The 14,089-nt window shown below is 42.6% G+C and overlaps 1 protein-coding gene across 2 annotated transcripts in view; it reads right to left on the bottom strand.

Annotated features, from left to right (window-relative positions):
• LOC141047295 (uncharacterized) overlaps nt 1–14,089 on the bottom strand; it is a 60,046-nt gene that overhangs the window by 32,458 nt on the left and 13,499 nt on the right. The window contains exon 7 of one of the 2 annotated variants that reach the window (XM_073542346.1): nt 12,327–12,484. In XM_073542346.1, coding sequence (XP_073398447.1) covers nt 12,327–12,484 — 158 coding nt within the window. Of the gene's footprint in view, nt 1–11,535; nt 12,485–14,089 lie in introns of both variants that reach the window. The other variant, XM_073542347.1, reaches the window with a different exon arrangement.

Here is a 14,089-nt window from a genome sequence, read left to right on the forward strand (position 1 = left end):
AATGTAACATCAACTGTTATTCACTGTCCTATTAAGGGAATAGAAGAATCCAGGATATCTATAAACAGAAAGATAGTGAGGAAACACTTAGCTAACCTAAATTAATTCAAGTCTCCAGGTCCAGATGAATTACACCCCAGAGTACTGAAGGAGATAGCAGAAGAAATTTTTGAACCCCTCTCCATAATCTTTGAAAATTCTTGGAGAACAGGAGAAGTGCCAGAAGACTGGAGAAGAGCAAATGTTGTTCCTATCTTCAAAAAGGGGAAGAAGGTAGACCCAGGCAACTATAGGCCGGTGAGTCTGACTTCTATACCAGGAAAGATCTTTGAACAAATTATTAAACAACATGTATGTCAATACCTGGATAAGAATGAAGTGATTAAACAGAGTCAGCATGGGTTTGTAACTAATAAGTCATGTCAGACTAACTTAATTTCCTTCTATGACGGTATCACTGATTGGGTGGATCAAGGAAATGCTGTAGATATAGTATTTCTTGACTTCAGCAAAGCATTTGACAAAGTCTCTCATACAATCCTTATTGAAAAAATGACTAAGTATGGAATGGACAAGGCAACTGTTAGGTGGATTCATAACTGGCTTAGTGATCGGACCCAAAGAGTGGTCGTAAATGGCTGCACATCCAGTTGGAAGAATGTCTCAAGTGGGGTGCCACAGGGCTCTGTCCTGGGCCCTGTATTGTTCAACATCTTTATCAACGATTTAGATGAAGGAATTGAGGGTAAACTGATTAAATTTGCTGATGACACAAAGCTAGGAGGGATAGCTAATACTAGAGAAGAGAGAGAGAGGATTCAAAAAGATTTAAATAAACTGGAGAAGTGGGCAGCAACTAACAGAATGGTTTTTAACAGGGAGAAATGCAATGTACTACATCTTGGCAATAAAAATGAAAAAAGCATATACAGAATGGGAGGAATAGGCCTAAGCAACAGCACATGTGAAAAAGACTTGGGTATACTAATAGATCACAGACTGAATATGAGTCAACAGTGTGATGCAACAGCAAAAAAGGCAAATGCAATTCTAGGATGTATTAACAGAAGCATACAGTCTAGATCACGTGAAGTCATTATTTCCCTCTATTCCTCTTTGGTCAGACCTCATCTGGAATATTGTGTCCAGTTTTGGGTACCACATTTTAAAAAAGACATCAACAAACTGGAGCAAGTTCAGAAAAGAGCGACCAGAATGGTGACCGGTCTGCAAACCCTGTCTTATGAGGAAAGGTTGCAGGATTTGGGAATGTTTAGTTTGCAAAAGAGAAGACTGAGAGGAGACTTAATAGCTGTCTACAAATATCTAAAGGGCTGTCACATTGTAGAAGGATCAACTTTATTCTCATTTGCACAAGGAAAGACTAGAAGCAATGGGATGAAACTGAATGGGAGGAGACACAGATTAGATATTAGAAAAAACTTTTTGACAGTTAGAGTGATCAATGAGTGGAACAGGCTGCCACGAGAAGTGGTGAGTTCTCCTTCAATGGAAGTCTTCAAACAGAGGCTGGACAGACATCTGACTGGGATGATTTAGCGAATCCTGCTTTGAGCAGGGGGTTGGACCAGATGGCCCAGGAGGTCCCTTCCAACTCTATGATTCTATGATTCAATCAGACACCAATAGTCAGAGCGTCTCACTGCGCTCAATGCGCATGTCCAGACATGACTGGTGCATGACCGATCAGGCATCTATAATCTAAACGTCTCATTGCGCTCACCAATCCCGACGGCCATCCCTGGCTTACGGGTCAGTCATGTAGCGCACATGCAGGCGCTCTACCACGCATGCCCACCTTTCCCTCACTCGAGTCATGTATGACTTCCGGATGTCTCATGTGGTGCGCAGTCAAATGTTCACTCCCCAGGCTCTGACGTCATGTCCAATACACCAGCGATTAGGATCCGCCCCAGGCCATCAGCCTCAGGTCTCTTTACGTATTACTGTGTATGCTCCGGGCTACAACAGAATGCCCGATATTTCGCTCGTCCACATCTATAGACCCCATGTGGCAGATGCAAATGTACCTATTAGAGAGTTACAGCGCATAATCGTATTAGAACCTCTCAGTTAGAATAGAATAAAATAAAGAATGTAGAGAGGCAGCGAAACAAGAATTGATCAACTAGGGATAGAATAATAATGATATTTTCTCTTATTGATATCACACAAGCTATGGGGATCCATCAACCCCAAAAGATAGCTAGATAAAGACACCAAAGATTTCCCTACATCCAATTGGGAGTATATGGCGGCGTGTGATAAGGGGAAATAGATAGACACAATATCCCATAGCGATCAATGGGGATCCCCAAGCAAACAGGGGACCTAAAAAACAAAAACTGAGAATGCCAATAGACCCTAAAGGCCACATTCTTCAGCTGTGGCTTATAAGAAACAGGCAAACGAGAGCTGCTCATTTAACCCCTTAGGCTCCAGTGACTCCATCCTGAATATCCACTCACATTCTCTTCTAAGGATCATTTTATCCAAATTCCCTCCTCTCAGGTTCACATTGACCACTTCTACTATATTAAATTTAATATCTCCAGGGTTGCCTTTATGACATGACCACATATGTTTCGCAAGTGGGGTATCCCTTTGGTTCCTAATATCGCCCATATGTTCCCCCACTCTCCTTCTAAACTCTCTCTTGGTCTTGCCTATGTAGTCTCTAGGGCACGAACACGTGGCCATATAAACCCCTTTGGTCTTACAGTTTGAGAAGTTACGCTGATAGAAAAAATTCTCTGTACTTGAGCTGCGAAAGCACTTCCCGGGTCTCATAAATTTACAAAGGCTGCAATCTCCGCACTTAAAAAAGCCACAAGGTCTCCTGTCCAACCATGTACCACTAGCCACCGGTCTTCTATATTGGCTGTTTACCAGCATGTCTTTAATGGATTTACCCTTCCTAAACGTGATATTGGGACGCCCACCGACCATATCTTTTAAGTCTGGATCTAATCTGAGAACATCCCAATGTTTGGACAGGACCCTCCTGACCTCCTGATGACTAGCATCAAATGTCCCGATAATCCTTAGCTGTTCCGTCGAGCCCTCAACCACACGTTTCTGTAGCAATTGCTGTCTATTTGCTCTGTTTGCAAAATCATGTGCTGTATCAAGGACATGTCTTGGGTACCCCTTTTCCCTGAAGCGGACAAACATGTCCCCAGCTTGTTTCCGAAAGAGATCATTTCTAGAGCAGATCCTCCTTAGCCTGAGGAATTGTCCCTTAGGAATACCCCTCTTAAGAGGGACTGGATGGTGGCTCTGCTAGCGCAGCAGACTATATGTACTGGTCGGTTTGCGATAGATACTCGTGGACACGCCTCCCAGCATCTCTTTTTTGATCTTGATGTCCAAAAATGGTATTTCTGTTTCATGGATCTCTGAGGTAAACCTAAGGCCCACGTCATTCTGGTTTCATTCCTTCACAAACTCTGTGAATTGATCCTTTGCCCCAGTCCATACCACGAACACATCGTCTATGAACCTATACCACATAGACACCAGACTATGCCACCATTTTTCTTCACCCCCAAAGACAATAGTCTCCTCCCACCAGCCCAGGAACAGATTTGCATACGACGGGGCACAGGGGCTCCCCATCGCGGTGCCCCTGAGCTGGTGGTAGAACCCTCCATTGAAGGAGAATGCATTGTGCATTGGAACAAAGTGCGAGGACAGGCTATCAACTCAGAACCCGGTTCAACCAATAAGGGGACAGATTCTGAACCTGTCCTCGCACCCACTTACAAGGGATGAGCAGAGTATACTCTCAAGAGGTGTGAACTTTGTACCAACCAATAAGTTCAAATGTTTTGAGTGGGTAATGGATTTAAATTTGTTTTGCAGGAAACTTAAATGGAGAAAGTTCTTTAGACATAATAGTCGTGAGGCATGTCGACAACAGGGCCTCAGTGATGAAGATATTGAGGGCTATGAGGCACTCCTTGGCCTCCTTAGAGAAAATTATAGAGCTCCCATTGCTGGTAAGGGCCCTTTTACCACATTGAGAAGTAAAAGTGAGAGGATGCCACCTCAGGGGGATATGGGAAATATTGATATTTTCGCCCTGTTGGTGGAGAGGGACCTTAAGAGGATAACAAATCAAGAGTGGGAGGATGGATAACAAATCAAGAGTGGGAGGATGGTGATAATTTGATGGCGTGTGAGCGATTAGCTTTGGAGGCCCTTAAGAAAAATGACCAAATAGTGGTGAAGACCTCCGACAAAGGGCGTAACTTGGTAATTATGAACCATACCGAGTATCGTACCATGTGTAATGTCATACTACAGGACAAATCTACGTATGAGGTACTAACGGGTAACCCCATGGTTGTTTATAATGAGGAACTTCGTTTACTCCTAGATGTGGCCCTAACAGTTGGCTTGATTTCGAAAACGGAATTTGAGTTTCTTCTCCCTAAGTTTCCATTGGTAGCAACATTTTATGCATTACCAAAGATACATAAGAGCCTGGCCCCTCTAAAAGGGAGGCCGATTGTATCGGGTGTGGACTCTCTAACACAAAACTGTGGTCTGTACATCGACCAGATTTTGCGTCCCTTTGTGGTCTCCATCCCATCATATTTGAGGGATACATCGGATTTACTATTAAAATTGGAGGGTGTATAATTTGAAGAGAATACCTGGTTGGCTTCTATTGATATAGAGGCCCTTTATAGTAATATACCACACGAAGCAGGTATTAGAGGTGTGGGACACTTCTTAAGTCAAAGATCAGTAGCGTGCAGAGGGCACAATAACTTTTTGACATCCCTTCTGCAGTTTACGCTTACGCACAATGCATTCTCCTTCGATGGAGGGTTCTACCACCAGCTTAGGGGCACCGAGATGGGGAGCCCCTGTGCCCCGTCGTATGCAAATCTGTTCCTGGGCTGGTGGGAGGAGACTATTGTCTTTGGGGGGTGAAGAAAAATGGTGGCATAGTCTGGTGTCTATGTGGTATAGGTTCATAGACGATGTGTTCATGGTATGGACAGGGGCAAAGGATCAATTCACAGAGTTTGTGAAGGAATTAAACCAGAATGACGTGGGCCTTAGGTTTACCTCAGAGATCCATGAAACAGAAATACCATTTTTGGACATCAAGATCAAAAAAGAGATGCTGGGAGGCGTGTCCACGAGCATCTATCGCAAACCGACCAGTACAAATAGTCTGCTGCACTGGCAGAGCCACCATCCAGTCCCTCTTAAGAGGGGTATTCCTAAGGGACAATTCCTCAGGCTAAGGAGGAACTGCTCTAGAAATGATCTCTTTCGGAAACAAGCTGGGGACATGTTTGTCCGCTTCAGGGAAAAGGGGTATCCAAGACATGTCCTTGATACAGCATATGATTTTGCAAACAGAGCAAATAGACAGCAATTGCTACAGAAACGTGTGGTTGAGGGCTCGACGGAACAGGTAAGGATTATCGGGACATTTGATGCTAGTCATCAGGAGGTCAGGAGGGTCCTGTCCAAACATTGGGATGTTCTCAGATTAGATCCAGACTTAAAAGATATGGTCGGTGAGCGTCCCAATATCACGTTTAGGAAGGGTAAATCCATTAAAGACATGCTGGTACACAGCCAATATAGAAGACCGGTGGCTAGTGGTACATGGTTGGACAGGAGACCTTGTGGCTTTTTTAAGTGCGGAAATTGCAGCCTTTGTAAATTTATGAGACCCGGGAAGTGCTTTCGCAGCTCAAGTACAGGGAAGTTTTTCTATCAGCGTAACTTCTCAAACTGTAAGACCAAAGGGGTTGTTTATATGGCCACGTGTTCGTGCCCTAGAGACTACATAGGGAAGACCAAGAGAGAGTTTAGAAGGAGAGTGGGGGAACATATGGGCGATATTAGGAACCAAAGGGATACCCCACTTGCGAAACATATGTGGTCATGTCATAAAGGCAACCCTGGAGATATTAAATTTAATATAGTAGAAGTGGTCAATGTGAACCCGAGAGGAGGGAATTTGGATAAAATGATCCTTAGAAGAGAATGTGAGTGGATATTCAGGATGGCGTGCCTGGAGCCTAAGGGGTTAAATGAGCAGCTCTCTTTTGCCTGTTTCTTATAAGCCACAGCTGAAGAATGTGGCCTTTAGGGTCTATTGGCATTCTCAGTTTTTGTTTTTTAGGTCCCCTGTTTGCTTGGGGATCCCCATTGATCGCTATAGGATATTGTGTCTATCTATTTCCCTTTATCACACGCCGCCATATACTCCCAATTGGATGTAGGGAGATCTTTGGTGTCTTTATCTAGCTATCTTTTGGGGTTGATGGATCCCCATAGCTTGTGTGATATCAATAAGAGAAAATATCATTATTATTCTACCCCTAGTTGATCAATTCTTGTTTCGCTGCCTCTCTACATTCTTTATTTTATTCTGAGAGGTTCTAATGCGATTATGCGCTGTAACTCTCTAATAGGTACATTTGCATCTGCCACATGGGGTCGATAGATGTGGACGGGCGAAATATCGGGCATTCTGTTGTAGCCCGGAGCATACACAGTAATACGTAAAGAGACCTGAGGCTGAAGGCCTGGGGCGGATCCTAATCGCTGGTGTATTGGACATCACGTCAGAGCCTGGGGAGCGAACATTTGACTGCGCACCACATGAGACATCCGGAAGTCATACATGACTCGAGTGAGGGAAAGGTGGGCATGCGTGGTAGAGCACCTGCATGTGCGCTACATGACTGACCCGTAAGCCAGGGATGGGCGTCGGGATTGGTGAGCGCAATGAAACGTTTAGATTATAGATGCCTGATCGATCATGCACCAGTGATGTCTGGACATGTGGATCGAGCGCAGTGAGACTCTCTGACTATTGGTGTCTGATTGGTCATGCATCAGTGACGTATGGACATGCGTATTGAGACAATGGGAGGACGCTGTGCCACGAGAGTGTGAGTGGGCGGTACACATATTTTGATGGCGTTGGTTTTAAAAAGGGAGATTAGTGAAGTATCACTTTGCTACTGCACCTTACTTGGGACACATGACATGAATTTATCTGGCCTCCTGATGAGCCCATACAGGCGAAACGCGTTGAGGCGCTAAAAACCATGGCAGGTGGCGGGTAATACAGATAAGTATCGCTGTTGCGATTTTGGAACTATTATATTGGCATTTGCATTGACTGGACATTTATGAAGCTATGTATGATAGCAAATTGGGCAGTAATAGGGTGTGAATGATATGGTATCAATATTTAATGCCCCTAGTGACATTGATTTTGGATCATTGAGGTTGCTATTTGCGATAAGGGTTATGTGCTCTTGAAGACTGATGTATCGCAAAATGATCTTGATCTGTCTAGTCAATGAACCCCTCAACATTTATGCTCTTTATATTGTGGTTGAAACGGTATGAGGGGTTTATTCCAATCATTATTACCCATACATACCACCTAATGCCAAATGTGTTATATTGATTTTAACATATAAAGGGACATAGGGTCCTCTTTAGAGCAGAAGTATCTTTGTTTAGTAATAGGGGTCCCTTTTTTATTGGGTAGAGGGTCTCCCTAGTGGCTGCAGGGTATAATAGGGCCCCTAGGGACAGCCATCGGTGAGCGGGGGCGCCACAACGTTCCCCCCTAGGGTGCCAACCTCCGCGGCCAGGCAGGTTTAAGCTCAGATTATTTATCAGGGATTCCTATTTGTTCCCTTTAAGGGGTTTTTGTTTGAACACTATTTGTTTTGTTTTTTTGCCACTTTGATTTTTAGTGTATGACCATTTATGTTTTTTTAATCAATAAAGCATCATTTTTAGGGGATATTTATATGATTATACTCATCTGACCAGAGAACATTCTTCCAAAACATTTTAGGCTTTTTCAGGTAAGTTTTGGCAAACTCCAGCCTGGCTTTTTTATGTCTCGGGGTAAGAAGTGGGGTCTTCCTGGGTCTCCTACCATACAGTCCCTTTTCATTCAGACGCCGATGGATAGTACGGGTTGACACTGTTGTACCCTCGGACTGCAGGGCAGCTTGAACTTGTTTGGATGTTAGTCGAGGTTCTTTATCCAACATCCGCACAATCTTGCGTTGAAATCTCTTGTCAATTTTTCTTTTCCGTCCACATCTAGGGAGGTCATCCACAGTACCATGGGCTTTAAACTTCTTGATGACACTGCGCACGGTAGACACAGGAACATTCAGGTGGTTGGAGATGGACTTGCTCATGCTTCCTCACAATTTGGTTTCTCAAGTCCTCAGACAGTTCTTTGGTCTTCTTTCTTTTCTCCATGCTCAATGTGGTACACACAAGGACACAGGACAGAGGTTGAGTCAACTTTATTCCATGTCAACTGGCTGCAAGTGTGATTTAGTTATTGCCAACACCTGGTTAGGTGCCACAGGTAAGTTACAGGTGCTGTTAATTACACAAATTAGAGAAGCATCACATGATTTTTCGAACAGTGCCAATACTTTTGTCCACCCTCTTTTTTATGCTTGGTGTGGAATTATATCCAATTTGGCTTTAGGACAATTCTTTTTGTGTTTTTTCATTTAACACAAATTAAAAGAAGATAATAATAAAAAAAAGTTGTGTTTGCAATCATTTTCAGGAAGAAACTGAGTATTATCTGACAGAATTGCAGGGGTGTCAATGCTTTTGACCACAACTATATATCTTGCAGCCCACCCAAGACCAACGTTGAAGGTTTTGAGCGGCTCCGCCATACAGCACAAGGACACTAGAAGATACCCCGGCTGGGATAGTATCTGCCACTTACCTCAAATAATGACAGCTTTTTGATTGTAATAAAAATGTTATTATGATTGTAAATATTATACTATGTATAGGAAACTGTATATTGATAGTGTATAGGATTATTGTGAAAATCTAGTATAGCATTGGTAGAGTATCAGAACTAATAGGTATCAGTAGATTATTAAGTAGGGAACTGGCTTTTTGCAAAATATGTTGAATGCCTAATAGTAAATGAGAAAAGTATTGTTTCTGGGACAAGGTGTCCAGAGCAGGTGGCGAACCACTGAACAACTGTTGTCACCCAAACAGTTTAGGGACAAGTGTTAGTATTGTATAGATAGATGTAATACGTAAGGAATAATGAAAGTATTTCAGCAAGGGATAGTGTGCCCTGACTTGGTAACGAACTTCACAGTTGGTAATGGTTGCTGCCAGTAGCACTTTAGAATATAGAAGATAGGAATGGATAACTATAGAGGATGTAAGATTGTAGTAAGATATAGATAATGTAAGGTAATGTTATCATGTAACGTTGAAGTGAGAGAGTGTCTCTCATAAAGGGAAGTTGAGTTTGAATATGTTTTACCTGATAACACTTAAAAATTGTTTGTATGTACCCCTGTAACATCATGCAATCTATTTCAGCCCGCGAATGTGCTGCGTTTAATGGGGGTATGTGACGCCCCTGATGGTCCAGTCGCCACAGAGGTACTGCACCTCAACCAGAGGTGTAGTATTCCACCTTTCAAGTAAGATGGAGGCACCTGACCTGGCTCTTACACAACACTGCATCCACCACAGCAGCAGGTGATGTGCTTCACCATCCCTGCTGGCTAGGAAAGGGTGTTAGAAGGTGGGTGGAGCTGGAAGGTTGGAGCGGGAGATGTTATGATGAGTCACCGAAGGAGGAAAAAACAAAATACTAGCTAAGTCCAGAAAAACCAGAGAGGTTGGCAGCTATCGGATTGCAGACCCCTGAACCTATCCACAACAACTAGCAGTAGCCGTGGGGGGTTCCTACGGTGCCCTAGACCCCTCGATCACAGCCGGAGAACTACATAGCCTAAAGACAGAAAGGGGAAAAACTAAACTGCCCCAGAGCAGACCCCAAAGCAATAAGCAGCCCCCAACATATAATGACGGTGAAGCAAGATGAAAACACTAACACAGATAGAAAGATAGGTTGAGCAAATGATGGGGCCCAAGCTAACTAAATAGGACAGGATAGGAAAGCCGCTGTCTGCCAACCGCAAAAACCCTATCCAAAATGTGCCAACCGACTGATAGGAAAAATAGGCCCTGACTATATCAGCACTCAGGTATATTCTGAAGACAGAGCAAAAGATCAACAAATCAGAGACAAAAATGGAATTCAGCTCACCCCCGGCCGGGGATGGCAGAACTCCCAAAAAACAAGGCAAAAGAAAAACAAAACTGAAGTGTACAAAGCAGAGCAGAAAAACTTAGCTTTGAGACGTAGGAATCAGACTGGTCTCCAAGAATCCAGCAGGATCACCAGCAAGGCAGAAGGGCGTCGGCTGCCTTATATCCAGTCCTCCATTCCAGCCACCCAGTCATCATCTAGCTGCCCAGGTGTTTGGTAATCAGCTTCACTAGCTTCCTTCACCAGAGGAGGGAGTTCATCAGACCTCAACGGTGAAGGGGAAAATGAACTCACAACAGGGAGAATAGAAGGGAAGTTAGGATCAGTCTTCCCGTAGGGGAAGAAGGGGAAAGACGTGCATAGGCAACCTTCCCGTGGGGAAGGTGGGAAGAGATAGAATTGTACAGCAGACCCCTGCTCTGAGGGCCTGCTGGTATGGACTGAAGACCTGAAAGAAGCTCCCTGAAGGGGAAAAAGATTTCCCAGAGGCATGATTGTCTAGTGTATGGTGCGTCCTATCGATCTCCAGCTCCTTATCAATAGGATCACCAAGGATATTATTGAATAAAGTAAGCAGTGTCTGCATAATCACTTGTGTATTGATGCTTTCAGGTATACCCCTTATCCAGATACTACTGTGATTTTCTTGGTCATCAACCATATTATACAGACTGTTTATTTGCTGGCTGTGAAGATCCAGTGTTAGTTTATGAGCCTGTTGATGGTCCAAAACTTGTACAACATCATCCTGTAATCTCTGTACCTTGACAGTAAGCTGTGACAGGCTATAAGTAAGGGAACATATTTCAGTTTTGTGTGTGGTCTCCAGCCTCTGTATATATTGCTCCATGTCTTCCTTAGTAGGCATAGACGCAATATGATATACAAATCAATTATGGTGTTCCATATGTCAGAATCCCCTGTGTCTTGGGAGGGGGGAGGTAAATTCCCCTATGAAGCAAATATTGCTCAGTATGTGGGCTTCGGTGAGAACACAAGATTTGTGGAGCTGTTTTCTTGTGAGACCGACATTAAGAAAGGAGAAATTGCAAGACTTTCATGATGTAAGACAGCTCAAGCCTGTGAGTTAAGTGCTTCTTTTTCCAAGCTGAGGCAGTAATGGCACCGGAGTGGGAAGATGTGCGCTTTGATAAGAAATGCGGGAATGTGAATTGCGACATCAATTAATCAGCACAGGCATGGAAGGAGAGTATGAGTGTTTATATTTTAAAGAGACCAAACATGAGAAATGATAAGATACACTTTTCGGTTGAAACAACATTTTGAAGATGAAAAAGGCTTCTCCCCTGTGTGACTACTCTGAAGTTTATTAAGAGTTAAATTTCCAAGTAAAACTTTTCCCGCATTAGGAACATGAAAAAAGCTTCTCCCCTGTGTGAGTTCTCTGATGTGTGATAAGATTTGATTTTTCTGTAAAACATTTCCCACATTCTGAACATGAAAAAGGCGTCTCCCCTGTGTGAGTCCTCTGATGTTTGATAAGACTTGATTTATCTGTAAAACATTTCCCACATTCTGAACAGGAAAAAGGCTTCTCCCCTGTGTGAGTTCTCTGATGTTTGATAAGACTTGATTTATGGTTAAAACATTTCCCACATTCTGAACATGAAAAAGGCTTCGCCCCTGTGTGAGTTCTCTGATGTATGATAAGATTCGATTTATGGTTAAAACATTTCCCACATTCTGAACATGAAAAAGGCTTCGCCCCTGTGTGAGTTCTCTGATGTGTGATAAGATTTGATTTACGGTTAAAACATTTCCCACATTCTGAACATGAAAAAGGCTTCTTCCCTGTGTGAGTTATCTGATGTTTGATAAGACTTGATTTATGGTTAAAACATTTCCCACATTCTGAACATGAAAAAGGCTTCTTCCCTGTGTGAGTTCTCTGATGTGTGATAAGATTCGATTTCTGGTTAAAACATTTCCCACATTCTGAACAGGAAAATGGCTTCTCCCCTGTATGAGTAATCTGGTGTGTAACTAGATGTGATTTCTGATTAAAACATTTCCCACACTTGGAACAAGAAAACCTATTCTCCTCATTTTTTTCAGATCGTGAAAATGGTTTCTTTGCTTTATCAGTTTGTTTTTTAATGCTTATTTTATGACTTTGATTTTCCTCAGGGGTCAGTAATGAATCAGAAGACAGGACCTTTTTCAAAGGATCAGATGGTCGATCTTTGTTGTGACTGGATGATGGAATATCTGGAGTAATGGCATTCACTTCAATTGTATCCGGTGTAATCTCAAGATCATCTGATTTATAAACTGAAGATGTCAGCTGTCCCCCTGATCTCCTGGTGCAGTCATCTGCCAAGAATAAAACCAATTATTATTTTTGAATAAAATCCTTGAAATTTATATTTATTAACATTTCTACTTAATCTCTTTAAATATGCAAGTTGTGATAAAAAAGTTAAATTAATCACAAGACAATGAATTCATACATTGTGTTTTCTGCACTAGCACCCGAGATCTCGGGGTTCAGCCTCCATGAGCAGTATGGACATGAGAGTCTCACATCGGCAGTAGTATTGGCAGTGCCGACTTGCTTTTTCTTCACACGTTTAATCCATTTTTTTACTTAATTGAGGTTTGATAAAGACCCATAACATACTCAAAACGTTACCTTGACACTTTATTACTGCTGTGGTGACTTCAATAAATTTATCTATGCTATGCATTTGAAAAATCAGATTTTGAGTGCGGCTGTTTCTTCTCTTATATGACTAACTGGACTAGCTCCAGGTTCAGCCTGCACCTGCCTTACACTAAACAGAGTGCACGCCATTTATCTATAAACTGCACTCATTTATGGAGGACCATTGGAGCTACTATGAGTCCTGACCACAAGAGCAGAAAAGTATTACTGCTCAATTTCAGGAGAGATTCTGCAGTAATCTGAATTCCTTAGGATTGAAAACAGAATGTAATTTATTACGTGGAGTGAATCCATGAAACCAGGGCTGGAGCCATGCCAACACATCTCCTGCAGGCGGGAATAAATGTACATTACAGCCATCAGCCATGCACAGCTTAGAGATATATCATGGCACAGGTGTAATGGTTTTATGTAGTTTCTCGCGACACTGTTTGAAGTTAGTGATTTTTAAATTAATAAGTCAGGATAAAAGGAAACTGTTGTTATTATACAGAAATTCACACTTGGCCTCACTGCACATTTAATGTTGTCAATCATAAAAGCGAAGTTTGGCCAGAAAGACTGGACCTGGTCTTGTAGGGACCATATGAGACATTCAGCAGCACAGAAGGGAGAGAAGGTAGATTCATCCAATAAGATATCAGGGATCTAGGAAGCCAACAACATCATTACCCTCCGCTTTCTCTTACAGACCTATCTTAGGCTGGTTTCACATTTGCGTTTTTGCGCATACGTGTGCATGCGGTTTTCCCCCCTATATTTAACATGGGTGCGCATACGTGCGCATTGGCATGCGCACGTATGCGTTCTTTGTGCGCTGCTTTTTTTTTATGGTGTGTGTCCTTATTTTCCGGACGCTACATGTTGCAATTTTTGGTCCGCCCAACCGCTTTAAAAAAACGCATGCGCAAAAAATGACCATTATGGTCTATGGGTGCGCATGCGCATGTATGCGTTTTTTTGCGCATGCGTTTTTTTTTAGGTGTCCACTGGTTAGACTAGTTATAAAATTCCCCACCCAAAAAAAAACATGTCTATATAAAGGAGGTGTCTGCCAGCACTGTACCACAACTATAGAGACAGACTGGAGAGCAGAAAGACTGCAAAAAAAAGAACCCATCTTCAATCCCAGCTTCAGCATCAAGAATGTGAGCATTATTACATCTAATAATGTATGCCTGTCCTTTTAAATTCTATATATGTACTAATGCGTTTTATTATTTTTACATGCAGTATGTCTTCGGAATCTGAAT

The sequence above is a fragment of the Dendrobates tinctorius genome, unplaced genomic scaffold, assembly GCF_039654945.1.
Source record: "Dendrobates tinctorius isolate UK_male_01 unplaced genomic scaffold, ASM3965494v1 ptg000126l, whole genome shotgun sequence".
Classification (NCBI taxonomy): domain Eukaryota; kingdom Metazoa; phylum Chordata; class Amphibia; order Anura; family Dendrobatidae; genus Dendrobates; species Dendrobates tinctorius.